This window comes from Colletotrichum truncatum (assembly GCF_014235925.2).
Source record: "Colletotrichum truncatum strain CMES1059 chromosome Unknown Contig_0004, whole genome shotgun sequence".
NCBI classification, from domain to species: Eukaryota; Fungi; Ascomycota; class Sordariomycetes; order Glomerellales; family Glomerellaceae; genus Colletotrichum; species Colletotrichum truncatum.
Genome location: NW_027222401.1, coordinates 1,280,012 through 1,307,820, shown reverse-complemented (window position 1 = coordinate 1,307,820; position 27,809 = coordinate 1,280,012). Strand labels below are relative to the sequence as shown.

General features: G+C 50.6%; 9 protein-coding genes across 9 annotated transcripts; 5 read left to right on the top strand and 4 right to left on the bottom strand.

Moving 5' to 3' along the window:
* Positions 1 to 1,144: 1,144 nt before the first annotated feature.
* CTRU02_207157 (Phosphoadenosine phosphosulfate reductase) lies at positions 1,145 to 2,188 on the bottom strand (the record flags this gene model as incomplete). Its single annotated transcript, XM_036719459.1, has 1 exon — positions 1,145 to 2,188. One exon carries the CDS (start codon positions 2,186 to 2,188, stop codon positions 1,145 to 1,147), a length of 1,044 nt encoding a protein of 347 aa, XP_036589166.1.
* A 2,441-nt stretch (positions 2,189 to 4,629) lies between these two features.
* On the top strand, positions 4,630 to 6,102 carry CTRU02_207156 (Phosphoserine phosphatase; the record flags this gene model as incomplete). Its single annotated transcript, XM_036719460.1, has 1 exon — positions 4,630 to 6,102. One exon carries the CDS (start codon positions 4,630 to 4,632, stop codon positions 6,100 to 6,102), a length of 1,473 nt encoding a protein of 490 aa, XP_036589167.1.
* A 391-nt stretch (positions 6,103 to 6,493) lies between these two features.
* CTRU02_207155 (uncharacterized protein) lies at positions 6,494 to 7,305 on the bottom strand (the record flags this gene model as incomplete). The annotated part of the gene is made up of 4 exons (XM_036719461.1): positions 6,494 to 6,538; positions 6,673 to 6,848; positions 6,929 to 6,980; positions 7,195 to 7,305. The coding sequence occupies 4 exons, from the start codon at positions 7,303 to 7,305 to the stop codon at positions 6,494 to 6,496; spliced, it is 384 nt and encodes a 127-aa protein (XP_036589168.1).
* A 2,809-nt stretch (positions 7,306 to 10,114) lies between these two features.
* On the top strand, positions 10,115 to 12,246 carry CTRU02_207154 (palmitoyltransferase erf2; the record flags this gene model as incomplete). The annotated part of the gene is made up of 2 exons (XM_036719463.1): positions 10,115 to 11,419; positions 11,470 to 12,246. 2 exons carry the CDS (start codon positions 10,115 to 10,117, stop codon positions 12,244 to 12,246), a joined length of 2,082 nt encoding a protein of 693 aa, XP_036589170.1.
* A 596-nt stretch (positions 12,247 to 12,842) lies between these two features.
* Positions 12,843 to 13,640, top strand: CTRU02_207153 (palmitoyltransferase ERF2 (DHHC zinc finger domain-containing protein); the record flags this gene model as incomplete). The annotated part of the gene is made up of 1 exon (XM_036719464.1): positions 12,843 to 13,640. One exon carries the CDS (start codon positions 12,843 to 12,845, stop codon positions 13,638 to 13,640), a length of 798 nt encoding a protein of 265 aa, XP_036589171.1.
* A 1,520-nt stretch (positions 13,641 to 15,160) lies between these two features.
* On the bottom strand, positions 15,161 to 18,110 carry CTRU02_207152 (uncharacterized protein; the record flags this gene model as incomplete). The annotated part of the gene is made up of 8 exons (XM_070204844.1): positions 15,161 to 15,869; positions 15,940 to 16,095; positions 16,158 to 16,376; positions 16,428 to 16,560; positions 16,677 to 16,834; positions 16,895 to 17,791; positions 17,849 to 17,931; positions 18,030 to 18,110. The coding sequence occupies 8 exons, from the start codon at positions 18,108 to 18,110 to the stop codon at positions 15,161 to 15,163; spliced, it is 2,436 nt and encodes an 811-aa protein (XP_070061377.1).
* A 2,060-nt stretch (positions 18,111 to 20,170) lies between these two features.
* CTRU02_207151 (phytanoyl- dioxygenase family protein) lies at positions 20,171 to 21,379 on the top strand (the record flags this gene model as incomplete). Its single annotated transcript, XM_036719466.1, has 1 exon — positions 20,171 to 21,379. The coding sequence occupies one exon, from the start codon at positions 20,171 to 20,173 to the stop codon at positions 21,377 to 21,379; it is 1,209 nt and encodes a 402-aa protein (XP_036589173.1).
* Positions 21,380 to 23,309: 1,930 nt separating this feature from the next.
* CTRU02_207150 (uncharacterized protein) lies at positions 23,310 to 24,044 on the top strand (the record flags this gene model as incomplete). Its single annotated transcript, XM_070204843.1, has 1 exon — positions 23,310 to 24,044. One exon carries the CDS (start codon positions 23,310 to 23,312, stop codon positions 24,042 to 24,044), a length of 735 nt encoding a protein of 244 aa, XP_070061376.1.
* A 205-nt stretch (positions 24,045 to 24,249) lies between these two features.
* Positions 24,250 to 26,390, bottom strand: CTRU02_207149 (exopolygalacturonase; the record flags this gene model as incomplete). Its single annotated transcript, XM_070204842.1, has 11 exons — positions 24,250 to 24,579; positions 24,650 to 24,707; positions 24,764 to 24,837; positions 24,888 to 24,974; positions 25,089 to 25,306; positions 25,383 to 25,507; positions 25,608 to 25,646; positions 25,704 to 25,761; positions 25,866 to 25,908; positions 25,972 to 25,998; positions 26,055 to 26,390. 11 exons carry the CDS (start codon positions 26,388 to 26,390, stop codon positions 24,250 to 24,252), a joined length of 1,395 nt encoding a protein of 464 aa, XP_070061375.1.
* Positions 26,391 to 27,809: the final 1,419 nt, after the last annotated feature.

The following is a 27,809-nucleotide window of genomic DNA, read 5'->3' as shown; positions in this document are numbered from 1 at the left end:
GGCCGTATACCCTTGGCACAGCCCAGGTGACTTCACACTGGATGCTCAGTCGAGAAGACGTTCGGAGATCACGTGCAACCATTCCTTAGTTAATGATATTGAAATCAAGAATGTATATGAAACCGTAAGTAGACCATTTATTTTTGCCTTTTGTGCTGAGGCATCGGGTTGGCGCTCATTCAATACTTGGCCTAGATGTCGCGTGGAACTGCGTCTTGCCTGCCAACCGCGAGGCAGAACCCCAATACCACACACACCTCAGGGAAGACTCCAGCTACAGTCACACCGGTGGCCTAAGTCTTCGACTTTATCAATTGCGCTTGTGCTTAAGGTATGCTTAATCATTCGGCACGTGCTGACGCTCCCCATATTGCGACGTCGGCATTCAGGAACCTCGTACTTGGCGGTGATCACAACTACGCTGACCTTTATCTATTGATAGAGAGTAAAAAGAGCCCTCGTCTACCCCGAGAAATAGCCAGTACCTTCAGAAGGCTTTATAAATACTCCTTTTGTCCACCACTCTCATACAATTCGTAAGCATTCCTTTGCTTTGAATCGCGTTATTGGTTCGGTATCAAATAAGGCCATGATCGACACGCCAGTAAGCTGATCGCGCTCCTTCCAGACTTAACAAATAACGTCGAGCTTTTTTGTGAGACGACCTGGACTATTCCCATCTCGTACCAGTGGGCACACCAAAATAAGGAAAAAGGTCACGAGATCTTTCTCAGCTTATCTAGATGCCAAAATAAGCTTTTAAGATATTACGATAGTGGTCTATCATGTTACCCGCCAAAGTCCACCAAAGCCCGTTAGCCGCGTATGAGACGTCGTCAACCGTCCCACTTTTGTTCCCTGTGCGGGGTCCAAGCGGGACATGAGATCAGAGCCGCACTTCACTTCACACTTCAATATTCACCATTCAAGGAGATCTTATGTACTATTTCATCTTTTGTCTCATTATCCTATCTACTTGGTAGGACTGTATATCCTCGATGTGCGGGATACATTGTGGTCTTGTGACCGAAATCCAACCGGAACTCCAGCATGCTATCCTGTGCTGTCCTCTATTTTCCTGATAACGCCGTCATGCATCATATGTACAAGTCATTATAAAAATTCACCATCTGTGGCCGACACCTCATACGGATGCGATGGCCTGCTCCTCTTGCTCCGTCTTGACGACGGGGGCAATGGCAGCCTGACCCTTCTTCTCTGCCTCGGACGACGATGAAGGCGCCGCCTTAGCATCGACGGCCTTGCGCTCCATCTCCTCGAGGTACTGTGCGTACCGCGACTTCTTGTTGTGGATGCCGCACTCGGTCTTCTGCTGACCCTTCCAGCGACCGGCACGCTCATCCTCACCCTCCTTGACGGGCACAGTCGAGTGCCAATCGCCAATGGACTTGTATCCCTGGTCGAGAAGGTCGTTGTAGGGCACGTTGTGGGTCTTGATGTAGTCCTGGACTTGCTTGAAGGACCACTTGACCAAGGGGTTGATCTTGACGACGCCACGCTCGTCATCGACCTCGATGATGGGGATCTTGTCACGAGCACCACCCTGCGAGCGACGGCGGCCGGTGAGAATGGCGGCGACACCGAGCTCAGCGTAAGCACGCTGGAGAGGCTCGACCTTTGCGATCCAGTCGTACATTTCAGATTCGGTCTCGTAGAGCTTGGGGCCGTACATGGCCTCAAACTCCTCGGTGGTGTTGACACCATAGGGCTTGAAGATGTGGAGCTTGACGTTGGGGTAACGCTCCTGGATACGATCAACAAGGAGGTGAGTCTCCTTGAAGTGGTAAAGGGTGTCGAGGAAGATGAGGTCGACGTTGGCAGCGGTGGGGTTCTCCTTTTGGATCTTGGAGAGCATGTCGAGAGTGACAAGACCCGTCAGACCAAAGGCCGTCGACTGGAAGAGGTTGGGGAACATGATCTTGGAGAAGCGGAGGATGTCGATGGGGTGCATGTTCTCAAGCTGTTCGTTGAGATGATCAAGGTGGGGTTTGGTGAGGGAAATGAGAGGGAGCGCGGGGATGGATGACGCCGTCGATGAGGCATCGGTGGCAGAACCATAACCGGACTCGACCTCTTGTTGCTCCAGCTTCGCGGCCTCGACGGCACTCAGCCGGGGTGAAGACGCCACGGAGGACGTCGCGGTAGCGGCTTCGACAGCGGACGACATTTTCGTTGTGTTACGTGAGGAGTGGCAGAACGGTTGAATGAAGACGGGTTGCGGTGGTTGACAGAACCCAGGGGAGAGCGAGGAGTGTGATTGTAATAGGGTGTGTTGAAAACCCGGGGTATATTCACTCAGTACGGCTCTTGTCAAAAGAGATGATATGAGAAGCAGATGACGCAAGAGATGAGTCTGGGGAAGAGTTCAGATTATTGCACAGGGAGGAAGAGGCGAAAGACTGTTTTATGAGGAGAACTCGGAGGACCAAGAGAACTTACACGGCGGGAAGGGGGCGGGAGGAGTATCATTATGGGCACAGGGCATCATCAACCAACATTACTAATTTGATTTTTTCCCCTTAGACCCAAAGCCGATCGAAGCAAAGGCCGAGAGAGGAGGCAGATGGCAACGGACCACTGGATCCCGCCCAGCTATTGCGCAATCGCAATTCGTTTGAGGCATCTGCATTGAACAAGCGCTGAGGATTTTGCATCCTCTAAGACGAAGTGTGGTCTGGGAGCAATCACGACATCGACGCTAAACCTTTCGTGATGAAGAGGGCGAAACATGATTGGATACAAGTGGCAGGGGATCCTCCGTACCGTGGACATCCCGCAATTGCGCCATCGCCCCGGGTGCCGGAGTAGATTTACATGACTTAAACTGCTATTAAGACCGGTTCCCGGCAGCCGGAAGCCGTAATCTTGAAAGTATAGATTGGGGCCGTGTCCCCCGTGTTTGTAGATGTGAGAAGAAACCCCAAAATTCATGATGATCCCACAGGTTGACGCCAGAGTGAAAAAGGACCCCTTCGTCAGGAGAGACACTGGCGCGAATTCGCCATCATGATGCAAGAAGACGTGATTCAGCCCGGGCCACTAGGTGGCTTGGCCTAGTGGATGCAGAACGGCACTCGGCGCACTTGTCGGGCGGCTCGGCAGTCGGTGGACACCGGCCCTCGGTGAAGTGGAGGATCTCCGGCCATTAGAGACCCGCGCCGCCGGACTTTGCACGTAGCTCCATCACATAATCTCATCTGCCAACACACAGCTCCAAGGCATCATCCATGGCAACCGTCGTGGAATTTCTGACATATCCACAGTTGGGTGTCGATGTGAGATTCGTTTCGACCTTTATCACCGCGCGAGAACCTCGTTTACCGACTTTGCCCGAAGACACACACTGGCCGCTTCCGGATGCTTAAAAGATGGTGTCAACATGGCCTGAAAGAGCCTTTCACATCGGAAAACCTGACTCGACAGTTTTGGCTCTGGCTTAAAGAATAAGGCCAAACAAGGACTTCTTGCATGACCGATAAAGTCTATGGATATTTTCGAGACGGCTTGCCGGAGGCCGCTTAACCTGTGCTGTCGCTGTCACCATCACAACCAGCACCCGCAGAATGGTTTGCAGTGACAGCTAACAGCTCACTCTCGACCATCGCATTGCCATCATCATGGTGTAAGGCCGATTACGGCTGCCAAGGAGAGGAGGCTATGCTCCGAACAGGACACACCGCAACAAAGTCGCCTATCCTGCTGCTCGAGCATGTGCCTTATTCCCGCATGGCTCCGTTCCCTAACGGCGGAGACTGGCGCAGCCTGCCTACGCAGCAATGATCAGCCATCGGCTACTGCGGCGACAGGATGACAAACAAGAAACGACTTACTAAACAGGATGACAATTCAGTGACAGTGCGTTGTTGCACTACACATGCTTTGGGGGGTTGCTGAAAAAATGATAATGCTGTGTCAGCATCGTCTCTGACGACTGTCACCGGCCCATTCGGACGAGGCTAACCCGGCGCACGGGAGGGAAAGGGGAAACACTGCAGATCCCGGACTGGCATCCGGTCAGCACCTAGTTCTCTGCCCTTCAAGTACTCGCCACAGGGGGTCATCAGCCACAGGTGATGTAATGAAGGCTCACCGTGCCATGTGTACCTACCTTAGCTTGGCATATCAGAATTTTAAGAGGGTAATCACGTGACTAGAACATCCACAACTGCACCTCGCATGTTGCCTAACTGACCAATGAGATGATGTCCAAGCCTTCGGCCACGGGAATTGCGGGACACTTTTCGGCTCCGGACCAGTGACGGAGAGGCGGGGCACACAGTCAGGCTCACAGTGCCAGCGCTCTCAGCCAGCCTCTCTTTGTGCCGCCGCCTGTCATCCAACCACGCAAACATGTTTTATCTTCGAAACATGAGTCGTCCGGTTCTCTGAGGCTTTAAGCTATTGTTCACGATATCGCAGCTCTTCGAGCTCTGGTTCTGACCCTCACCCTCCGACCTCCTCTCTTCCCCTCAATCCCGAGGCTTCACCGTCGTCGACAGCTCTGATTCGCTGTGTTAGGTTGCTGTCGCGCCATCTTTGCTTCAGCTCCCCAAAACCCCTCCATCACCCCGCCTCGTTCCGACGATAAAATTCGAAAAAGAGTCCACCATGGCCGACGCAAGCCCCGCTAAGTCGTCGACGACGTCTCCCCGACCACAGCTTACCTCATCTATGAGGAGCAGCTCTTTCTTGCGCGAGCATCAGCAGTATCGACCGCCGCAGCATCCGGAGAGTCGCTTCGGCATTGATACGGTTGTTGAGGACCTGGGCAACGTCTCCGTCTCCCCACCCAAGCACCACAAGAACTTCGCGGCCTTCAATGGCGTCCCTTCGGAGGATCACCCGCCGACCATCGTCGATAGTGGATTGAACCACACCTACTCGCATCCGAACTGCGCCCCCGCCGCTGGCAAGAAGTCTTCCCGCCTTATCGCGACGCTGTTCTATAAGCCAAATGGCAAGCAGTCTTCTACGAGCGGTGCTGCCGCTCCGCCGCAAAATACCGCCGCGCCCGTCGTCTCGTCCGATGCCAGTTCCGGCAAGGAGTCGATCCCGGCCAACTTTGCGCCGACGCAGAATCCCGAGTCTTTTCCGCTCGAGCCTCCTACGCTCGAGCCCGAGAAGCTTGACCATCTTTACGGTTCCTACATCTCGCCCATGTGCGTGACGTCTTTCCTGCACCTCATGTCGACCTTCCCCCTGCCTGCCGGCGAGAGCGACTACAGCTCTTCTCACCGCTGTCTCGACAGCCAGGAGAGCCCCCGTGTCGTCGAGTTAACCCTCGACCCTGCCCCCTGCCAGAGCTACCTCAGCCTGACGGACCTGCGGAAACATGAGCTCATCTACCGCTTTGAGAGGGAGTGGAGCGTTGATGTTGCGCTGCAGCCCGACACCCTGTGGCGCCGCCATCCCCGGCTCGTCGTCTTTGACATGGATAGCACGCTCATCACTCAGGAGGTAATCGACCTGCTCGCCGCCACCATCAAGGACCCCCCTGACCTGGCTGCGCGTGTCGCCGACATTACTCACCGTGCCATGCTCGGCGAGCTCGAGTTCGACGCCGCCTTCCGCGAGCGCGTACAGCTGCTCAAGGGCTTGCCGGCGTCCTTCTTCGAGGAGCTGCGGCCAGTGCTGGACGTGACCAAGGGCGTCCCACGCCTGATCAAGGCTCTGAAGCGCCTCGGTGTGAAGACCGCGGTGCTCTCTGGCGGTTTCCTGCCCCTGACGAGCTGGCTAGCCGGAGAGCTGGGCATTGACTACGCCCACGCCAACGAAGTTGTGATTGACGAGTCTGGCAGACTCACCGGTGAGGTCAAGGGTCTCATTGTCGGCAAGGAGCGGAAGCGCGACTTGCTTGTTGAGATTGCGGGTAAGGAGGGCATTGATCTCTCACAAGTCATCGCTGTGGGCGACGGAGCCAACGACCTGTTGATGATGGGCGCGGCCGGTCTTGGCGTCGCCTGGAACGCGAAGCCGCGTGTTCAGATGGAGGCCGATACTAGGTTAAACAGTGAGAGCCTGCTTGACCTGCTGTACTTGTTTGGTTTCACTGGGGATGAGATAGAGCAGCTCGCGTCGTAGAGACGGGTTGGGGGCTGTAGAATGGGGAGTTTGGGCGCAGGCCGTTGCCCGGGGAGAGGGGGGAGGGAGAGGGGCTTTGGGGGGAGTCCTAACGTTTACTTGGTGATCCTTTTTGTTTCGGGAGTTTTTGCATACGCCCTCCTGACTTAATTGTATGCCATAGGGATAAGCACCTTTTGGACGTTTTACCCGAGGTAGTATTCCCTTGTTTTAAACCAAGTCTGCACCATGAGCAAGTGAAACCCTCAAGCATTGTAGATGGCAAAAAAAAAAAAAAAAAGGAAATTGTGGTAAAGTCTGAATTCTCCTTATCTACACAAGAAAAACACCTTCCGCCCGTAGCACAGCTTGCGCCAATGCTAGTCTTCTCTATGCCGGTATCATTAGTTGTTTAGTAGCCGTCCTTGCCCCACTTGTTGTACTTGTCGTGCAGCTCCTATATCGTAAGTCAGTATGGGGTTCTCTCAGTTCAAATCCCGAAGCGTAGCCTCATCTGGTGCGGGCAGGTGCAATGGCGCCACAATGAGACTTGTTTCGCTGGGATGTCAAATTCCTTGCAATATCACGCACCTTGGGGAGGGTGACGTCGGGGATGATGACGGAGTTGACGGCGCTAGGAGCGTCCTTGGGGGCGTTCTTGGGGTTGCCGCCGGGATGGTACTTGTACTTGCCCTCGGAATCGGTCTCCCAGGGCATACCGGCCTTCAGGACGGGGCTCTCGGAGGTGGCCGTAGTGGGGGAGCGGCCTGCACAGGAATGGTCAGCGAGATCTTGAATTCGAGGTAATTCGGAAAGGGTGCGAGTGCATCGCTAGATTGAAACATACCGAAGTAGAGGCCAGCACCGCCGAGCGCAGCGACCATGACACCACCGAGGATCTGTACGACAAAAATTCAATTAGCCTCAATTTCTTTTTCCTCCCCGCACGCAATTGACCCGAAGCGCCATGACTCCGACTGAGCGACGTATATAACGAGCACAACATATTGTTGTGACGGAGGACTAGACGGTCGGCGGGTGTTCGCGGAATGGGAAATCGGGTTGCGAGTGATGTCAGGATTTCGGGGTTTGGAACGGGAGGATATCACGCACGTAGAGCTCAGGGTTGCGCTTGGACTCCTGGGTGAGCTGCTGCTTCGCGCGGTCGTCGGCGAGACGGCGAATGGAGGTAGAGAAGGCGCGGCGGGCGACGAAGGAGGCCATTGTTGCGGTGGTTTGGGGGTTGGTGGTGGTGGGTTTGTGGGTTTGTTGTGAGAGTGAGGTTCGGCTGTCGTATGATTTCGGAGCTTCAGGTTCGTCGAGACAGGATCCCAAGGTTGAAATTCGGGAGAAACGATTGGCCGGGCATGCGGAAAGAGTTGATTGGCCAATTCTGGGTGATGTGGGCATTACCTCATTCTGCGATGTATATACGAATATTATTGATATAAAGCATATAGTGTTCTGTACGGCTTAGTTCTTTATTAGTGTAACGAGGTTCCAGCTACGTACCACCAGCCGCATTTGGGTGATGATGATTTCACGTCTTGGGTTCGGTTGTTACGAAGCCACCTGTAGGTATTACCAATCTTGGAGTCGTTGTATCGTCTTCAGTCAATGTTAGTGCAACTGAGAGATGCAAGGGTCTTTAAGCCAAAAGGCTGTCACCACACTGCCGTGGCGGAGTAAGCATGATGGAGAACAATTGGTTGTCTGCCTACTCTTCACTTCAGCCTAGACAAGTGCGGGGAGATTGTATATCGTTTGCTGACAATGGCACCGTTGAGGTATTCCTTTTTCTCTTCTCGATACCCCGTCTTGTTCTTGCCATGATATTCTCGTCCGCCGTGGAACGACATGGCTTATCAGCCTTTCCTGCAACAGCGTGGATTATGCTGGACTGTTGAATTCTCTTTTAGCGTCACCATCTCGCTTTGCACTATGGTGATCTTTCGTAAGATGGAGTCTGTCTCAACATGCGAAATAGTTATGGCGCTACTATTGCCTGTCCTGGCATTGGCGACAACATCAGTGGGAGATGGATTGGATATTGACAGGCGAACTGGTCAACATCTGTATATGGGAGGTGGCCATGATTGAGGTGGAGGCAGCGACCAGAGAGTCTTCCGGCCACAAACCGTCAGACTCATTGTATGTGGCTACAACGCTTGACGGTAAGCTTTAGCTTCTTGTTCAAGCAACACAATGGCATATGGAAGTTATGTGAGGCAGCCAATAGAACGGGCTTGCTAATGGTTTTACATTCAGAAACATCCAATGTTCGTAACTTTCAATCTCTTCATGGGGCTTCCGAGCCTGGCTCATTTTTTGAGACGTGCGGTTCCCCTCGGCACCAGGTAGTGACACAGGAAACATTTTCGGTTGACGGTATAACCATGTTAAACGGAACGGTGATTGTGAAATGGGACATTGGATGGATAGCGTGGATTCCGCCGTTAGGCAATTTCGGCATGGATAGACCTTATGGATGTTGCAGAAATTTTATAATGCAAAGTAATATTAGTTGCCGTGTATATGCCTTATCAAACCGAGCAAGTTTGGCGGGGTTGATTGGTGTCTCCGAGCCGCTGCTCAAGCATTTCCCTGGAAGGTCGGTAATGGACAACGGCTTCCGGACGAGGACTAACCCAGAACTCCGGTGATGATCGCCGTAGGTGTTCACCGTTGCAACAGCCTCAGCGGCATCAAAAAGAGGGGCAAAACGCGTTCCCTAACCGGCCCTAACCGGGTGACACACCAATTCCCAAACGAAAGCGTGACATTCTTCGTCTTTCAACTGCGGAACGGAGAGGGACTTTCCAGAATATATCACAATTCCTCAAAACCTTCATTTCAGAACAACAAATAACCGTGCGCTTCCAGGTCACGCTCAGGGCGCTCGCAAGTCGCGATGATGTCTGAGCAGCCCCATTTGTCCCTAGTCATCTCATCACAGAGTTCGCGGGCGCCGCGTCCCCCAGTTGGCTGCTTCGGCTGCCATAGCAATTTAAAGCTGGGCCCCAATCCGGCAATTCTAATCAAAATTGGCGGGCACCTCTGCGCCGCCGCCTGCATAAAAAAGACGGCCAAAGCCGTTTGGGAGGAGGCTCGTGCGGCCGTCACTAACGCCGATCAATAGAGACTGGGTGTGATTTTGTTAGTGAAGACAAGCGGCAGCCTCATGCCGTAGTAGTACCACTAGTCCCGTCTGGTCGGTTGTGCAGTCTGCCACATGCGCAAAGCACGGATTCCCAGTCGTTCCGCCCCTTACTGTGGCCCCAAAGTCTATGTGCTTTCACGTAGTAGGGCCTAGAGCTGCAACCCCCGGTCAAGACTGCTTTGCTCCGTCACTTCTGGATAATCCATGCGTTTCCCTACTGGATCCCCTTCCCTGGCAAACCTTACCCTTCTTTAGTCAGGTTTCTTTTCCTGTCCTGTTGGGTCTTCGAAAAAGGAACTCCAGGCAAGACAAGATCCTCGCCTTTGGCTCGTCATTTTCGAGTCTCTTTTGCTTCGCTCATTCTCACGGCCTGCCCGCCATCCGACTTTTCTTTTCTTTTCTTTTTCCTCACCATCCTCTATCTTCCGTCACTCTCTCACCATCCATCGACGCCCCGACGTCCAAACGATACGACGATACGACCACCTACAAACTACACTCTCTTATCCCACCTACCCTACCTTAATTCACGGGCCTCTTCCCATTTCCTCTCTTCGCACGACCTTTTTTAATATCGACTCCGTCTCCGACCGCAGACTTTGCGCTTCTGCACTCCCTCAACCTACCGTGTTATCTCATTGCCGAGTCTACCGGCCCTTCTCTCCTGCGCGTCAACGCACCCAGTCTTCACCATTGTCCAAGCGCCGATATTCTCCTCTCGACATCCTCGATACATCTTCAACAATCTTCATCCGAGCCTTATCAATCTCACGATATTAATCCTGTGTCGAGAGCGATATGTTATAGTGGAGAGCCTTTCCGAACACCCAATACTGTTGCGCCGACAATCCATCTTAGATTACAGCGCCGATCATGACTTCCAAAGACCAGGGTACCGGGCCCAACACTCCCGGCAGTGATTATGGCTTTCCGAAACCACAGTTTCCTGGGCTTTCTGATAGACCAGGTCCGCCGAGTATCATTTCTTCGCGTATGACCGATATTGCGTCCGACGATGGAGGGGAAGCCTCGGCTCATGCCCTCTCCGAAAACCCACGCAGGAGGAGTGGCATGGCGTCCGATACATTGTCGCGGCCAGGCACAGCGAAAACGGGATTGTCTGGATCTCGCGAAGGCTGGCGACGAGGGCCACCTCCGCGACTGAACTACATAACGAGTCTACAAGAGAAAAGACGAAGCACTGGCGCGGGTAGTACCGCCGGCTCTATCAGCACTCGGCCACCAAGTTCCGCAAGTCGCAGCCATGTCCCTTCTCTCACGTCTTCGGCCTTTTTCCGTCCCATGAGTTCGCAGAAGTTGCAGGCGCAGCGTGGCGGAGGCTCCCGTCCTGCGACACAAAATCGACAACAACCGACGATAGAGGACGCTCAGCCTACAGATCAGAGTCCTAGCGCTGCCGCTGCCGCCGCTGTGGCAAGTGGTGGGCCGAATGCTCGGCATAGCATCATCTCCAATCCGATTTCAAACCCAGTTGCCCGCCTTCAAAGACAACTCAGTGTCGATGGTGACGGACGCCCACCTCCGTCTCGGGGGACCGAATACACCGACCAGGGCACCTACGACCGGATTACCGCAAATACTAGCCCTACACAGGGCCACCATCCGGCTGGCAGCATGTCGGAGAGTGTTACACCGATTTATCGACAGCATCGCAACAGTCGAAACCTGAGCGTCAACATCGACAGAGGCTTCAGGGACCGCGGCAACCAGCCCAGTCCCGCCAAGTCTCCGCGGTCCTTCCGCTCGAGCTTCCTGCTCCCCGGAAGAAGCGACGGCGAACAAAACAAGTCAAACCGAAGCCTGCCAGGTGCTGAGAAACTCTCATCGACTGCCTCAACCCCGCGCCTGAACCCAGATGATCCTTCGAGGCCTGCTGACAGGCACAACCTGAAGAGCTCCAAGACCAACTTAGGCTATGTCTTCCAGTACTTTGAGGGCAACACTGTCTTTTGCATTGGTGGCCGGTTCCAGAACACCAAGCATAGGCCCGTGAATGTAGCTACAGGCTTGTTCATCATCATACCCGCTGTCCTCTTCTTCGCCTTCTCCGCACCTTGGATATGGCACAACATTAGCCCCGCCGTTCCGATCACCTTCGCATATCTCTTTTACATATGCATCTCCTCCTTCTTCCATGCCTCTCTTTCTGATCCTGGCGTAGGTAATTACCCGTTGTGGATGTTGGACGTATAACTGACAGCGTACAGATTTTGCCTCGAAATCTCCACGCCTTCCCCCCCGCAGAACCTACCGAAGACCCCCTCCGACTCGGCCCTCCCACAAATGACTGGACTCTCATCAAGTCCGCCGAATCATCAACAGCAGCCATGGAAGTCCCCGTCAAACATTGCAGAACTTGCAATATATGGCGGCCTCCCCGTGCTCACCACTGCCGCCTTTGCGACAACTGCATCGAAACCCACGACCACCACTGCGTCTGGCTCAACAACTGTGTTGGCCGACGTAACTACCGATATTTCTTTGCCTTCGTGTCATCAGCCACATTCCTCTCACTCTACCTTCTCGGCGCCTCTCTGGCCCATATCCTCATCCACATGAACCGTTCCGGTATTTCCTTTGGCAAGTCCATCGACGACTTCCGTGTCCCCTTTGCGATGGCCATTTACGGCTTTATTTCATTCCTGTACCCGGCTGCCCTCATGGGCTACCACATCTTCCTCATGGCACGTGGCGAGACAACTAGAGAGTACATCAACTCCCACAAGTTCATCAAGAAGGAGCGTTTTCGGGCTTTTACCCAAGGAAGCATCCTTAAGAACTGGATTGTCGTTCTCTGCCGACCTAGAACTCCTACCTATTACCAATTCAAGAAGAGATACCAAGGTGGCGATCAGCGCCTTGGAACTTTCCGAGATCAGCCCAAGTCTGATGTTCAGGGTATGGAGATGCAGAACGTCAAGCCATCGGCCGGCTTTCAAGGCCCAGTTTCTTTACGCAACGAAGCAAACACTTCTACGACTTAATTGCACTTTTTTTTCTTTTCTTTTTCATTGTTTTGGTGCTTGGCGTTGTCTATGGGAGCGATCATACGTCTACTGGATCCTGGATACCTGTAATGTATGTTTTCTATTATACCCGGTGTTACCTGCCATTCAGGTGAACAGACACAGGCCCTTAGCTTTACTTCTCTTCAAATAATTAGAGGGGCAAACTGGCATTTAATGACGGGGCGAAATGCCCACGTCTGGAGCTTGTATATAGACACTTGGCGCACTTAATGCGCTTGCAAGTCAATTGCTAATGAATATCCAACCCTACGCCCACTGCATAGCTGATTTGACAGTGATGTTGGTGAAAGTCAAACTGAAGGTGAATCATGGTTTACTACAACATTTTAGCAACCATGCTGGCCAACATCAAACATGTTTTTGTCTTCACTGACCAGGTCCTTTTGTTTGGAGGTTAGTCACTTGTGTCACTCCTCCGGCAAACACTTTTATATATTGCTGACGGCTGACCTTCCCCGTCAAAGCGCACCCCAAGCACGCATCACATAAAGAACAGACCTGTACCTGTGTTGAGAAGGCATCTAACAGCATTTCTCCACGAAACTCTTACAATGCGCTACGAATTCGATGGCTACTCTGAGCCGAGCAGCAGCCCAGGCTACACCAACACCAACTCCCGCACTCAAGGCTCCGGAATAGGTGCCGGCGGAGACAGCGAGCGACATCGTCAAGAGGGACAGAACGTACGTTCCAGCGGCGCTTACTATGGAACGGGTCGATTCGCTGCTGAAAACGAGAGACATCATCGTACTTACACGTCCAGTGGCCATCGCACCGGCCCTGAAAGATCTGGTGGGATGAGGAGTGAGGCAGAGTGGGAAAGATTGTTCATGGAGGCTCTTCGAAGGGCAGGAGAGAGAAGGCGGACAGAGACCGCTGGATTTGGTGGAATGGGAATGGCGGAGGGAGGCGCTGGTTTTGGGGAGTATGACCAGCAAGCCTTTGGAACGCACCGAGGCATGAGCTACGAGGATATCTTTGAGGGTCTCTTTGGTCATTCTGGAGGTGGTTTCAGTGGAAGGGGGTCCGGCGGCCAAGAACGTGGGTATTTCGGCGTCGACTCCGGATATGGTGGTCAGGGAGGCCCCTTTGGATCAGCTAGCAGCCCGGGACTCAGCTTTGAGGAGCTGTTCGGATCACCTGGCTATGGTGACGGCTATATTCAACAAGGAGGCTATACCGGAGGCCGGGCACCGACGGCCGATAACAGTAGGCGTGGCGGTGCCGGCATGACGTGGGACGAGCTATCGGATCTGTTCCGGGCGAGACGCGACAGGATTAGCCCCTATGGATACGCTAGTGGACCTCCTCCCCGCGATCTTTTTGATCGATGGCATTCGGATTGGTAACCCTATTGGATATCGAGTACTTCTGCTGAAGGTAGAGGAAAGGAGTAACAGAAGTTAGTCGCAGATCAATTGAAGTACAGTATCTCCGTTTTGTTAGGGATCAGGCGCCCTTTGCACAGCTGTGGGTTATGAATTTGACATTGCCCGGAGTTCTTCTGCAGATCAATGGCAGAAGGCGGTTACCAACTACTCAACACCCGCACTACGAATGAAGATGCTTGCTATGCGCCACAAGCACCTTGCCACCGGCTTTTACCAGAGGTTGGACGCCTCAAGAGTGCCCGCCGAAATTCGAAGCTCTTCTGTATTGGACCATTGACAACTGCAGATAGTTTCGGTGACCTGCCTGTCTCAGCACGAGTCCTGGCTGCGGCATCACTTCGAAAGCACCAGCCTTATTGACATAACTGGCTTTTCTCTCTACGAATATCTTCTCTAGCACCAGTAGAATTCAATTCATTGGTCGAATATCCTCTTCTTTGTCGTTCAGAGCTTCGATACTTGAAATCAACATCGTTATCGCCATGGACCGGTCAGACGACAATGCCGACGAGTGTCACGATCTTCCGCTGGTAAAGGGCAAGACGTATCCGACGGATGCTGTTTGGGACTGCCACCAAGCAACAATAACCCGGCTTAGTGTAAGCTAAGAAGAAGCCGTTGAAGCAAGTCAAAGAGACCTTGGAACGTGATTATCTCTTCCATGCCACGTTTGTGAAACAATCTCTGATATCAGCACCCGTATTTGCTTACAACTACTGATATCCGCCATCCTTAGACTTACACAAAAACGGGCCATAGCTGGCAAAAATAAGTCACTTCATCATCCGAAACCAGGTTGTTAATTGGAATCGTGTTGTCCGCTACATGAAAACGAAGGCCCGATCTCCATAGAATTCTCAGGGCCGAAGATCTACAATGCCTCGAAAACAGCCTTGAGATTGTTTGTCGAACGTCTTCGCCGGTCAATACACCTTTATCGTCGTCCCTCTCAGAAATCCTTGGTCGGCAACTCGACTCACTTAGACACTGTGTCCGAGAACAAGGCTCCTTCGCCGTATGTTTGGCGGCATCTTTGCCCGTGTACGGATCTTTCGGAGTGGCTCGTTCAGTTCTACTGCAACCTGCACCAAATCGTTCTCGGATTTCAGCACCCTTTGAGTTGTATCTGGGAGAGGTTTAATTCAATTTCTGGGAGTAGACGCCTAGAATCCCGATCGCAGTGTTCTCTTATAGCAGACGGAATCTGTATGATCGATGGGGATCTCCAAGTTCAACAGTAGACTGGTTGCTCGCCACGCAAGTAGCACTGGGGAGAGAGGCATTTGGAAGACTACCCAGCGAGAAGTCCTATCTTTATATGCCAGAAAAATGTCCAAGTACCTAGCGAGCGGCTCTGGAATTTCATCGAACAATGGACTCTCACAATCAGCTAGGTTACCCGTAGCCCACGGAAACTTTAAAGCTGCAAAAATGTGTGTTTAACTGAATCATGTTGACCTTTCAAGCCAAGTGGTCTACTACAGGTTCGGATCAGTGAAATACAGCGTGTCTGGATGCACCAAGCTGCCCCAGGCCTCCGGTATAGAATGTGCCCCGGCGGCCAATACCCAGTCGAGGTCAAGCCGCATGTCCATGTCTGCACTCTCTTGTTCCGCCCTGTTCTCCTCGAATGGTTGGTCTCCCAATCGAGAAGACGATGTGCTTTGGAAGCTACTGATACTCCTTGAGCCAGCGGGACTTTCGGTCCGCACACGTTTACGCGACAACTGGTCCACGGGCTTGTTGACCCCATGCGTTGACGCCTCAAGCTTCCCAGCAGCGTTGCTCAGCCGACGAGAACGTAGCTCCCATTTGCGCTGCAACATTAACAGAAAGTCGCGGGCCCTTTTAGCGCACTCCCACGAAGATGAAAGCTCCTCTAGCGCCCGGAAGCAGACACTGAGGTGTGTCACAATCTCAGCTGTCTTCCTGTGTCGACGACGGGATATGGACGCAAAGATGAGGATGATGGCGGCGGAAAAGATGATGGCAACACCTTCGATGTTGACTCGACGGAGAGAATAAAGCCTCTCGTAAATATGTATTAGCTTCGCTATCGCGCTGGCGGACTCGATGCACATGCGTTGCGCGTGCATGTAGCCTGGGCCTTGTGGCGGCTGAGGTTGCAGGTAGCTAGACGACATCCAGGGTCTATGCGAATGAATCACGTTTTGATAGTATTGCATGCTGTGTTTAAGTAGCAGTTAGCAAGGAGTATCATAAAGTTGAAACGGAAACAGGGAGGAAAGACACCCACTGAAGTAACAAGACATGTGGCAGGTAGGCTCCTTCGACACTCTCGAGATCGACTTGTAAAACATCGGGCAGGTTTTCTTTCCAAACAAAGAGTCTGGAAACAAGTCTTTCGTTATTCTCTTGCAGAATGTTTTTCGGTATTTTAGAGTTGCCGTATCTGAGAAGAAACTTAGCTATCAAGCACAAAAGGACAACAGAGTAAAACCACCGAAATCTCACAACGTATAGCCAAGCGGCGCCATTATCTCGCACAAACCTATCCTTTGAAGGCTGACATCCTCCACAAAGTCGACCAGAGTTGCCGAAGGACCGCCGTCGCTGTTCGGTGAAGTGTATGGAAACCAACGTTTGACTTCTGAAGTGTTTACTCTGGGCTTCTCAACTGTAATGTCGTCAAGGCTAACGCGAAACGGTCGGCCTCTGTAATAACCTAAACTCCTGAAACAGAAAGTTAGGTCATAAAGCTCAACTTTACAGTGAATATCTTACTGATCTATTGCGTATGTGCCCCAAAAGACGGCTCGGCGTAGCTCAGCTTCGGCGGGAGTCAAGACGCCCTTCACAACATAAGGCGTCATATCCTTGTGCAATGCCAAGTCGAAAGCAAGGCGAATTGCCATTCCTAACGGATATCAGTCTTTATTCACCGAGTCATTTGGTTTCATGACAAAGTAGAAAATGCAGTACCACTGTATAGCCAGCCCCTGGAATCTCTATTCGCTCCCACTTCGTGACTGCTGAGCACAGCCATTGCTTGAATTGTGGAGATAGAAGGAGAATCAAGCTCAATCTCTAGGAGGGTTTTGGCGCGTGCGGCAAAGAATTCAGGAAGAGACTTCGGAAATGTTATGAAACTTGGATGATATCGTGCTTCAAAAGCAGCCCCAAGAGAACACCTTTCGCCAGTTAGTAACGATCATGGAAGGTACAAACGATACGGAAATTCGGAGACAAACATTGCGTTTCTAAGAGCTTCTGAATAGTATGGAGTATCTTCCTCTCGTTCAAACCATTTCTGTTTGGCGTCTTCGTACAAGGCTCGATCGACAATGTGCGAGAATGGATCTTGCCATGTGAAGTAAAGGCTGATCAAGTGCTCTTCCAGATCTGGCGGTATTGTTTTTCCATATCCCATGTTGTCTAGATGTTCTTGGCCATCATTGCGTACGGTTCTGTCCACAGCCAAAACGTCACTCCCAAGAGGCATCTCAACTAAACTGAAGTTTGAAGTTGGTCCAAAGTAGGAGATTTTCCCGTTAGGCCCAATATGTAACGAACCAAGTCTATCCGATAGCTGGTTGAGAAGATCCTCTTCTGTTGTCCCCGATGTACTATCGTCATTGTCACTTAATGGAGCTTCTACTGAATGGGAGCCAAGTAATGGATGACTTGGAGCACGCACGCTGGCCACGTTGACGCTTGGCGCGATGGTATCGTCATTGCCAGGAGAGCTCCATTCCCAGTCTGACATATTACTTGCTGCAACTTCCCGATGTTGACTCCAAGCTGGGTGAACGTAGCTAGTGCCATCATTCTCCAGACGAAACACAGTAGTGTCGAAGGGCAAAGCGAGGTTTGAGGGCAGTTGGCCAGGCGGTGCCATAGGAGTCGCGATGGGAATGAAAGGGGCTGGTGGTTGTGTTTCTTGTGATGAATCTAGACCTATAGGCAGTTGAATGATTTGCTCTGGCGTCACCTGAACATTAGATAACCCCAGAGTATCCAGGATCCGATTAAGGCTTTCGTCCTCATCTGGAGGCATGTTTGGAGGTTGGAAACCCTGCTGGATGATAAATTGGCAAAGCTGATCCACTCTGCTTGATAGCAGCTCGACAGCCACACGCAAGGAAAGCCTGCCATGCGTCAGTTGTGGCAATCCTCTAGCGACAGAGACCGAAGCAAGATCTCACTTGCGTTTATCGTCCCCGGCCTGATATCGGCAATCTCGTCCTTTGTTCTTGCAGTTGGAACAAGATGGTGTTGCTCCATCGCACTGCAGACGATTAGTCGGAAAACTTTAGTATCCTATGGAACCAGTCCGATATGAAGGTGTGGCTCTCGTATGCCTGGATTGGTGGCTCATGGCTGTACCTTGATCTTACTTTCTCTGCATGAGAGACACGCAGTAGTAACGTGCCTCCTCCTTGTCTCGGGCTTCGATGATTGGGGCATGTTATCCTTCTACCAAATGGCGCCCCCCGTGTTGAGAAGGTGAAGGATTGAACGGGGCCAGGGTGTGATGTGTGAATGAAGTCGGTGGGAAGTTCTTGCCCAGTCCAGCGGCCCACCCACCGGCCTCTAAACGACCTAATCATGTGGCGTAGCCCCAAGAAATAGGCGTTAGTCGCGGGGCGCGTGAACGCCGAGCCGAAAGACAACAGGGATCCTTGCGGACGCTAAAGCAACTACATGGCTTTGGCACTCACTAAGGCTCTGCTCTGCTGGAGGACGCTTATGCGCTTGCGCCGAGAAGCGGGCGAAGATGGTGCCTAAATCAGACAAGTGCAACTTTTATCTGTCAAACTATGAGAAATGTTGGCAATCTTCGGTTTGTTTACTTGGTACAGTTTTGAGCTTTAAAAAATGGTACACCCTTCGGGCAAGCTTTATTCTCTTTTGTGACTTCATCAATTGCACTGCTGTAGATAACTTAATTATAATGTTTACTTGAGCAAGAGTTTGTCTGACGTAGAATAAAAGACTGACACGACCACGGAAAACTATGAGAAAATAGCTAGCAGTACCATTGGTTTTCAATGTTGGTATACCGCATATCGACACACTATTCATTTGGCCGTACAAGTGAGCCAAAGTAGCCAGGGCTGGCCACACCGTGCCGAACATTCCAAATATCTTAGAGTTTGGGGAACAAAGCAACTGATGCACCCCGGAACAGAGATGTTGCTTGCTCTGGTTTTGCGCCAAGCCCCCCGCACTGTGAAGGGTCTCTACCGAAGATTGAATCGGCGGATTTTGGACCGATCTGACGCCTGACATCTGCAAGATCTGTAGTTGGCAAGATATGACCCGCGAACATGATCTTGTGGCATTGAAGTGGAATTTGAATGGGGATGAAAACGTAATTAAAAGGCAGTTTGCCTTCGGCTATTTACAGCAGCCTAAAACTAGATGATGCCAAATATCGATTGATTTTACTGTTAACCTGGTCTTCCGTAAATGGCGCCAGGATAGAAATATCTCAAAACACCTGACCATTCTTGAACCTTCAAAAGGCAAACATGCTACACTACGAGAAACTGAATACTTGGACAAAGTCAGAAATCACATTTTATCCTATCAAAACCTTCTTAGAGCCCCATGTATCCGTAGATGGCGAGATAATCCCTGTCCACTTGAATGATGTGCACTTTGCTTTGAAGCGGATTTTTAGGTGCCTACCCAAGATGGTGTTGAGAGATTCGACTTTTTGGAGTTGATCTCTCATTCACCCTTCAACAGCTCGACACCCAAATTCTTACTGCCGCAAGCAGGGCCGCTCAAATCGCACTGTCCATGATAATTTGTAAGTTGTATGCTTGACAAGCATAAGCTTTACCAGCGACATGCACGTTCTTCACCTAGATTCACTATTCTAGCGCATTATTTAGTCCCTCCGGAACTAGGGCCCGAGAGAACTAATGCCTAACCCATTCCTGTGTTTCCAATAGGCTGATCGGAAACCAAATCCCGAAGCCCCCACCTGATGGCATGGATGATTCAGTCAAACATGAGATATGTCAAGCACTTCATACCGAATATCATAATAATTTCCGAATTTGAACTCATAGATCATGATGTTTCGATCTGTACGGCTGCCGCTGCGCCGAGAACAAGATTGTAGAGGGCAGGTTCGGGTGGGCCCACCAAGACCCGGCTCCGTGCGGAACTTAACTAGGCAATTTTGGCCGGGAGGAGGGGATCCTCTACCCTTCTTGACGTCGCCAAATGATTCCCTTTCTAGACTCTGCCAGATACGAAGATGACTTTCAAGTCATTGAGAGTCCATGTGAACAGCCTGATTTCACCTTTTTGGGGCTTGTGGTATACATGCTTGATGGGCAGAGACTTGACGTAGGCTATCGATGTGTGGAGAAATCCACCATAATGCCATATAAAGTACCCCGCGCATCCATTCCTCACAGCTAAATAGATTTAACTTCCTTACAATTCCGTTTCATACTACGCCTAAAACTCGCATTCGTTACCGTACGTAGCCGAGGAAAAAAAGCAAAATGACCAGTCGAAACGCCCAGACGAGCGGAACTCAGCATTCCCATCCATCATCTGCACGTCTATTCTCTCTTTCTGAGGCATCGGCCTTAGACTCCTTCAGAACTGTCTGCTCCCAGCAGGTTAGACCAGAGGATTACCCTTTGGCCACATCCATAGAGCAGAACATTCCAGTGTACCACCTTCCGCAGTATTCCAGTCTCGACGAAGATCAGCGGAGTGCCCTCCAAGACGAGTGGTACCGCATCCTCATCTCAGGTCCCGGAGTATTCGTTACTAAAAACCTCTTCCACGACAGAGGCCTGATTGAGGCCGTGAACGCCGCGTTCGCCTCTATAATAGAGGAGGAGAAAAAGTCTGGCTCGGCAAAAGGCGACCATTTTGCCAGTGCTGGTAAAAACGATCGGATCTGGAACTCTTTCAGCAAGCATGGCCTTACAGACCCCGAGTCATTCGTCAAATATTATTCGAACCCATATCTCGGCCTGATATCTAGCGCATGGTTGGGGCCGGGCTATCGCATTACCGCGCAGGTTAACAACACGAAGCCGGGAGCCACGCCGCAAGTTTGCCACCGAGATTATCATGTTGGCTTCCAGACGGCCGAAGCTTCATCGCGGATTCCCCGCGCGATGCAGATTGCCAGTCAATTGTTGACGCTACAGGGTGCTGTTGCCCACTCGGATGTTCCGATCGAGAGCGGACCAACGCGTCTGCTGCCTTTCAGCCAAACATTTGAGCCCGGATATATGGCCTATCGTCGACCGGAATTCAACGAGTACTTCTTGAAGAACTATGTCGCTTTACCCTTGGAGTTGGGTGACGGACTCTTCTTCAACCCTGCGCTTTTTCATGCCGCGGGAGAGAACAAGTCTGACAATGTTTATCGGATGGCAAACCTTCTTCAAATCAGTAGTGCTTTTGGCAAGCCGATGGAGTCGGTTGATGCGGTGCCATTAGTAGAGACGACATGGGACCACGTTTTGAAAGCCTACGAAGAACAGGGTATGAGCGATGAGATCAAGTCCTTTTTGGCTGCGGTTGGTAACGGATACCCTTTTCCCACCAATCTTGACAACAACCCACCGAGAAATGAGGGCATGGCGCCAGAGTCGGAACAAGACAATATTACCAAGAGCCTTATCGAAAAAAGGAGTAAACAAGAGGCTGTAGCCGCACTAGAGAAGCTTGTATCTAAATCAAGGGCTTAAATAGAAACGTTGAGATGTTTACCGAGACTTTTTACAACTCACATTGCTACAACGTGATAATGTCACCAAGCCACGACCTACGTACCATTGTTACCTCTTAAGTCGATGATGGCAGTACGAGACTACCAATGATAATAAAAAGAAAAGGAAAGAAAGAAAGAAATAACATTCATTCACAGACGAAACACACAACTTACCATAAGTTTTCATACTTTAGCTTTCGAAATACCTTGAGTTGTGTTCATGTTATCGCCATGAGGACCGAAGGCAGAGTTTAGAAGTATGATGATTCTCGCGGGAAAAAAAGTCCTCCGCGTATCAATCCTCAACATGGAGAAGCGAAGGTGGAATAGCATATGATTTGTAAGTTGTTGGTTAGTTGTCATGAAAACTTTGCATTAGGTTTAGCAACAAATCTTTACGGAAATAACCGCTTGAATGCTGACGAGTCACCATGGCGATGGTTAGAGAACAATGCTAATAGCGAGCTAGTTAGAAGGCTATTTACTGCAGTCCTCGTCAGCCTACGAGAAGAGGACCCGACGGCGTTGCCATGTGTTGCTGTGTGGCGGCATGCTGCGCGGATTAGACGGTAAGATGGTGGTTGAGGCGTCTGTAAACTTTGCCTCAGTAGTAGAACCGTTAATAAAGACAGAAAGACCACCAATTTGAGAGGTCCCCTAAACACCGCTGAAAATATTGATTCTATTATGTGCACAGGGAAAAAGGGAGGCAAAAGACAAATGAAAGAAAAGAAAAAGGCTGATGGCTTTGTACAATTTGGCAAACTGTGGTAGCCTAGTCTTGCAACGTTGTCGAAGCATCCCAGGGAACGCCGGTTGCAGCTAGCTAGATGTCAGTTGGTTTGAGTAGTTCCAATCGCTATTTACTTCGCAAAACTTATCGCAGGATCCAAAATAACCACCCAAATTAACATATTAACATAAAGCAGAGGAATCAGTTCTCATGGTGCCCGGTTGATTCTAGACCAGGAAGAGGTAACGTCTAGAGCGCTTGCCGATGTCCGTTTTCAGCACACGCCACGACGCTTCTCTTTGGCTTTTGCAAGAGGCGCAAGACCAATTGTAGATCCGACCCAAGACTACATTCTAGAGAATAAGCCGCTCATGGATTTGGAGAGTACTGTACTGTAGGCCCACGGCCCGTAGCGCTCCATTGGACGCTGTAACTCTTCCCAATGTCTCACAGCATGGCACTTGCTCCACCACGCTTGCTTGCCACGCTGCTTACACGGACAAACCGGAGGAGGCTGGAAAAGCCATTTAGTTCATGAGCTAGCTATTGTTTGCTCTAGACCAGCCCTTTGATGATTTTTTACCCAGAACATGGGCGACGTCTTACCCAATCCTTTGCTGTTCGATTGGTCCCCCTTTGTGGAACGAAGCCATATCCGATGAGCCCTGCCAAAAACGGCAGACGTAACACCGCGTCCGGACATCTGTTTGTCGACAAAACCGAGCAAAAAGAGAACGTTTACATCACCAACTGCAGATCCCTTTCGGCCTGCCGTGCGATACGAGAATTTCCAAGACATCCAATTTTAGCTCTGCACTTGTTCTAGGACATGCACAAAAGGAGTGTGAGTGGCGCCTCCCATAAAGCCAGGTTCAGATCCTGTAGAATCCAAATCAAGATATATTATGGGTTCTTAAATCCCGATCACCCAAACACACTGAACCTTACATTAAACCAGGTAATCCTGAGATCTAACAAAAGGCTATACCACCCTAATCGCCGCTTCCGTCTCACCACCCCCGCAACCGTTCGTTGTCTCACTTGAAGAAGCAACCACGTGCCTCTCCACGAACAAAAGGCACCTCATATCTGCACCGACAAACGATTCCTACTACAATCTCTTCAACCCAAACAGAACCCATTTTCCATATCTTTGAGTTTGAAATCTTTCGAAATGGTTCGCAGCAGCCGAATTGCTGGCATTATCTCCTTATTCGCGGTCGGTGCTTCCGCCGTCGCCATCAAACGTCAAGACACCTCGAAATGGACTGCTACCAAGTACCAATGGGGCTGCTCTCCTGGAGGCTGCAGCGCAACATTCAATCTCGAAGGTCCCAAGAACTACCCACTCGGCGCACCAGCTTTTAGTGTTGTATGCAGTCCTGTCTACATTCAACAGGACTGGGTCGAGTGCAAAAACCCCGATGGCAGCGATATGGGCGCCTCGTCAAAGGTCTATTCCGTCTGGCAAGCCGGCCCCGACGAACAGGAACAGTACATCAGCATTGCACACATCTACAACAACGGCTCCTGGTACGAGGCACGGTCCGGGCCCAACGGGCTTCTTCCGGAGAAAGGCGCGACCATATTCTTCGTTGTCAACAGTGTCGTCCCTGCGGCAGACAACCACCTTCCTCCCCCCACCAAAACTGCATCGCCTACCCTCGGGGTTCATCTGGGCGAGAACGGCGAACCTGCTTCCACTAACGTGGTCGCTCATGAGCTTTATGCCTCCGATCTGACGGTAGATCCGAGTGAAGAACTGATTGACGAGCCTCAGTCTAGTACGACTACTACTACTGCTACTACTACTCGGGGAGCCCTTCCTGCTGTTACCTCAACCGGTCTTACTCCAGTCAAGCCTTTGTTGACGGACGGTGCTCGTAAGCAGCAGGGTGATAAGGCCTGAGTATCAGGCGCAAGTCAGAGAATCAACATCATATCCGCCGTACATACAACAAGTGCGCTAAGAAGGACTTCATATTTGAGACGTAGCCTAATGTCATAGTAACTACTTTTTTTTTTAAAAAAAAATTTAATAGATCTTGATAAAGTCGTTCCCGCCATATCCGAAGTGATTTTTATGGTCCTGGAATCCCTGTGAAAATCCGAGGCTACCAAGGCTTCGTATCAATCGGGGCAAGCGGTGTCTGGCACTTGGCTGCCAAAGCGGCCTTTGCCTCGTCACTGTCGATGCTTACGCATGGAACGTCGATTCCACCATCAATTCCATCGCAGATGATGACTGGATCGCCACCGCAGGGACTTGTGACGTTGAAGTTCTTGACCTTGATGTTGTGACACACAGCGTCCGGGTTTGTCGAGCAAGTCAGCTTGGCTACGGCGTTACCGTATATGCCGCTCGTGTAGCCTGTGAAGTTCTCAAACAAGACGTTGGAGACGTTCATGCCTGACGGGTACTGTTCACAGGTTGTCTCGTTGATCTGCGATGTGTCAGTACTGCTCGATGCTTTCAAGTGTAGAATATTCATGGTAATCAAGACGTTGTCTTACGTTGAAGTAGCAAGAATCAAGAATAATTCCGTAGTCCATTCTTGCAAGCCAGAAGTTCCTGTACATTAATGTTAGATACATTCGCTGTGGAATCTTTCAAACAAGGTGACTTACTTGTATGTAATGTTCTCAACGTAGCCGTAGCCGACGTTCGGTCCAGCCCATGTCTTAATACGGGCGCCAGAGTACTTAACCCTCGTTAGCTACATATCAATCGAAAGCACCGGCTAATACTTACGTCTCCGTTCAACATCCACACATTCTCGATGTGGACGTCCTTGACAAAAGACATCTCGCCAGGGTACTGGCCTAGAGATCCGATAGACTGAAAGTACTGTTAGGTTATTCTCGCCAACATATTTTATCTTTTTCTTACCTGACCGTGGGTGCCTAGTGAATTAGGATAGTTAGCATAAGGAAAAAAGAAAAAGCAAGAATCCTGTGACTTTCGCATACCATTGCAGTACATGGTGTTGACGTAAAGGTTGGTGTTGTTGGACTTCGGGGAGAAGCAGTCATCGTCGATGTTGACCCAGACACGCTCAATCCGGACATCTTGCACATCCAAGGAGTCGAAGAAATCAGTGTTCTTGGGAATAATGCTACCGTTGTTTGTAATAGCAGTGGCGATAACATCTTTATACTGGATGTTGCTCGCTGAGAGTTTGGTTAGTTCCATGAAAATGACGAATGGCTACAGATGAAGCCTAGTCATGAGGTCACATCTACTTACATCCGACAATGAAGTTAGTCCAGCAAGGAGAGTCCTTCATGTGAATACCATTAACCTCCAAGTTGGTAGTATTCTCCACGTAGAAGAGAATTGGTCGGAGGTACTTGTTATCGGGGTTCTGGGGCATGTTAGATTGAGGGCAGGATCATTAAGAGTAGAATGATCTCACCAAGATCCTAATGTTGGTTAGTACGAGAATACCCATCGATAGGGGTGACTACTTACGATCCAATACCAGCGTTGAATTCGTTCCACCAGCGTTGACTGTTTGAAAACTTTAGTCAAAGTAAGCGATAAGCGGCGAAGAATGGAAATACAAACCCCTGTCCATTGATGACACCGTCACCGTAAATCTTGATGTCTTTTCCACCCCACTTCCCTTATGAAGCGTTAGTTGAGCGGTTTATCACCAGGGTTGGTGGTCTTACAGAACATGATGGATTTCTTGTGATTAAGGTTAGCTAAGCGCAGAGTTTCAATAGCAAAAGCAAGGCCTTACCTGGAAGGGATGCGTGAAGGCATTTTCCTGCAAACGATGGTTAATACTATGCAATGTAGGCAGAAAGGTGTTCGTTGGGACAGAGCATACCTGCCAGTACGCGACGTCATTGGTGAACTAGATCCGATGTGTTAGTGCCATGTGCTTGAATGCTGTTTGATGGCAGGCTCTACCTTGATTTCTCCCTCAAGACGAACGTGGACGTCGTTGAGGAAGGTTAAATCCAGCGCTTTGGCAATAACGAAGGTCTTCCCCTTGGGCAAGTACAGCGTGCCACCATTGTTAGCCTCTTCAAGACCCTTGCGGAACTCCTCAGAGACGTCATCCGTGTCGTTCTGAGAAGCGCGTATTTGGATGTTCTTGCGTCCACACCCAGTAGCTGGGGGTGTATAAGGATGCTTGTCTCGGAACTCCGACAGAGATCTCGGGACGCCGGCTGGCAGCTCCACCGCGTAGGAGAGCACGCCGGTGACAGCCGCAAACAGAGCGAATGATCGTGAGAGGCGCATGATTTCAAAACACGTCAAAGCTGCGATGCAACAACGCTATCCGAATCCCGTCAAGCAAAGTTTCCCTAAAAGGCGAGCCACTGGAGGCGGCTACTATTACCATCTTAAAGGCTTCAGCATTTCAGCGAATGCACCCTTGCCGATGTGTTCCAAGTGGAGCTCCTGAAGGCATTCCCACTTTTCGGGTGAATGGCCATCAGACGGAAAAGTTAAAGTAAAGTATTGCACTAGGATATACATTATCTCTCATATTGATCGCAACGAACTCGGAAAATATGCTGTCATCAAGTGACTATAACCCCGCGCGGGTCGGAAAAGACCACCGAACCCGTGGGACTGCCTATCGCAACTTGCAGTCAAGCGTTTTGGCGCACCAAAGCGATGGGAGATCAGCGTGGAGAAGTGGACAGGGCAATTCTTGGATTGCGGGGGAGACCCTTTGGAAGGTTGTATTGCAGCGCTGGGCTTGGCTTCATTGGTGGGAAATAATTGGCTGCCACGACGACGTGCGGATAAATACACTGCGCCACCGATTAAACTATCCGTACTCCGTACGTAAGTTTAAGTTGGTGTTGTTGAACAGCCGGCCTGGGGTAGGAACCAAGCTTGTATTGTGGATTTGATTTCATGAGATTAGCTCACGTAAAGAACCAGATTAGCTCGGATGTTACGGAAGACTAATCGATTGATTGGCAGCTATGCCAATCCAAAATGATCTTGCAGGCTAGAAAATGATAGTTCAATCTCCGTTACCTCATACTTAAGATCATTCCACGTCCTCGGGAATTCCTCTTCCCTACGTGCGGTCCCAGTGGGGGCTTTCGTCCAGGCCTCGCAATGCGGACACTGTTGCGAATCCAGTCCCATTACGACCAAGAATGAACAGCAGCCCGCCCCTTACCAATTGCCAATCTAAAATCTCCAAGCCGGTAGACATGATTGAGCCCATCGTGAAACAGTGTTTGAACTTGCCAACATCGGGCTTGTGAGGGAGTGAACAACAGCAAGGTTCAGCAACTCATGGCTCTCTGGTTTGATTAGAGCATACCCGACTATCACGAACAGCACAAACCGTCCTGTGGTTGCGCATTTAGTTTAGAGAGACGACTGGAAGAGTATGATTGATTATCGTCTTGTCAACGCCGCTGCTGTTGCAACGGCTAAATTGGAGCAAGCACAAAACATCTGTGTAAAGATTTTATGTATACGCGTTCTCCATACAGTTCAAATCGGCTAAATTGTTTGTATCATGAATCTATTTTTCTCATTCTTTTGGGAATAAATACCACTTTTAAACCGTATCTTTGACCGTCATATTGCTTTCACGAACGGATTCAGGCATCCTAGAGGTTATGTACTTTGATAAAGCGGAGTCAATTGGAAAAGATTTGGTGGCGAATCTTGCACGAGTTTTTTTGA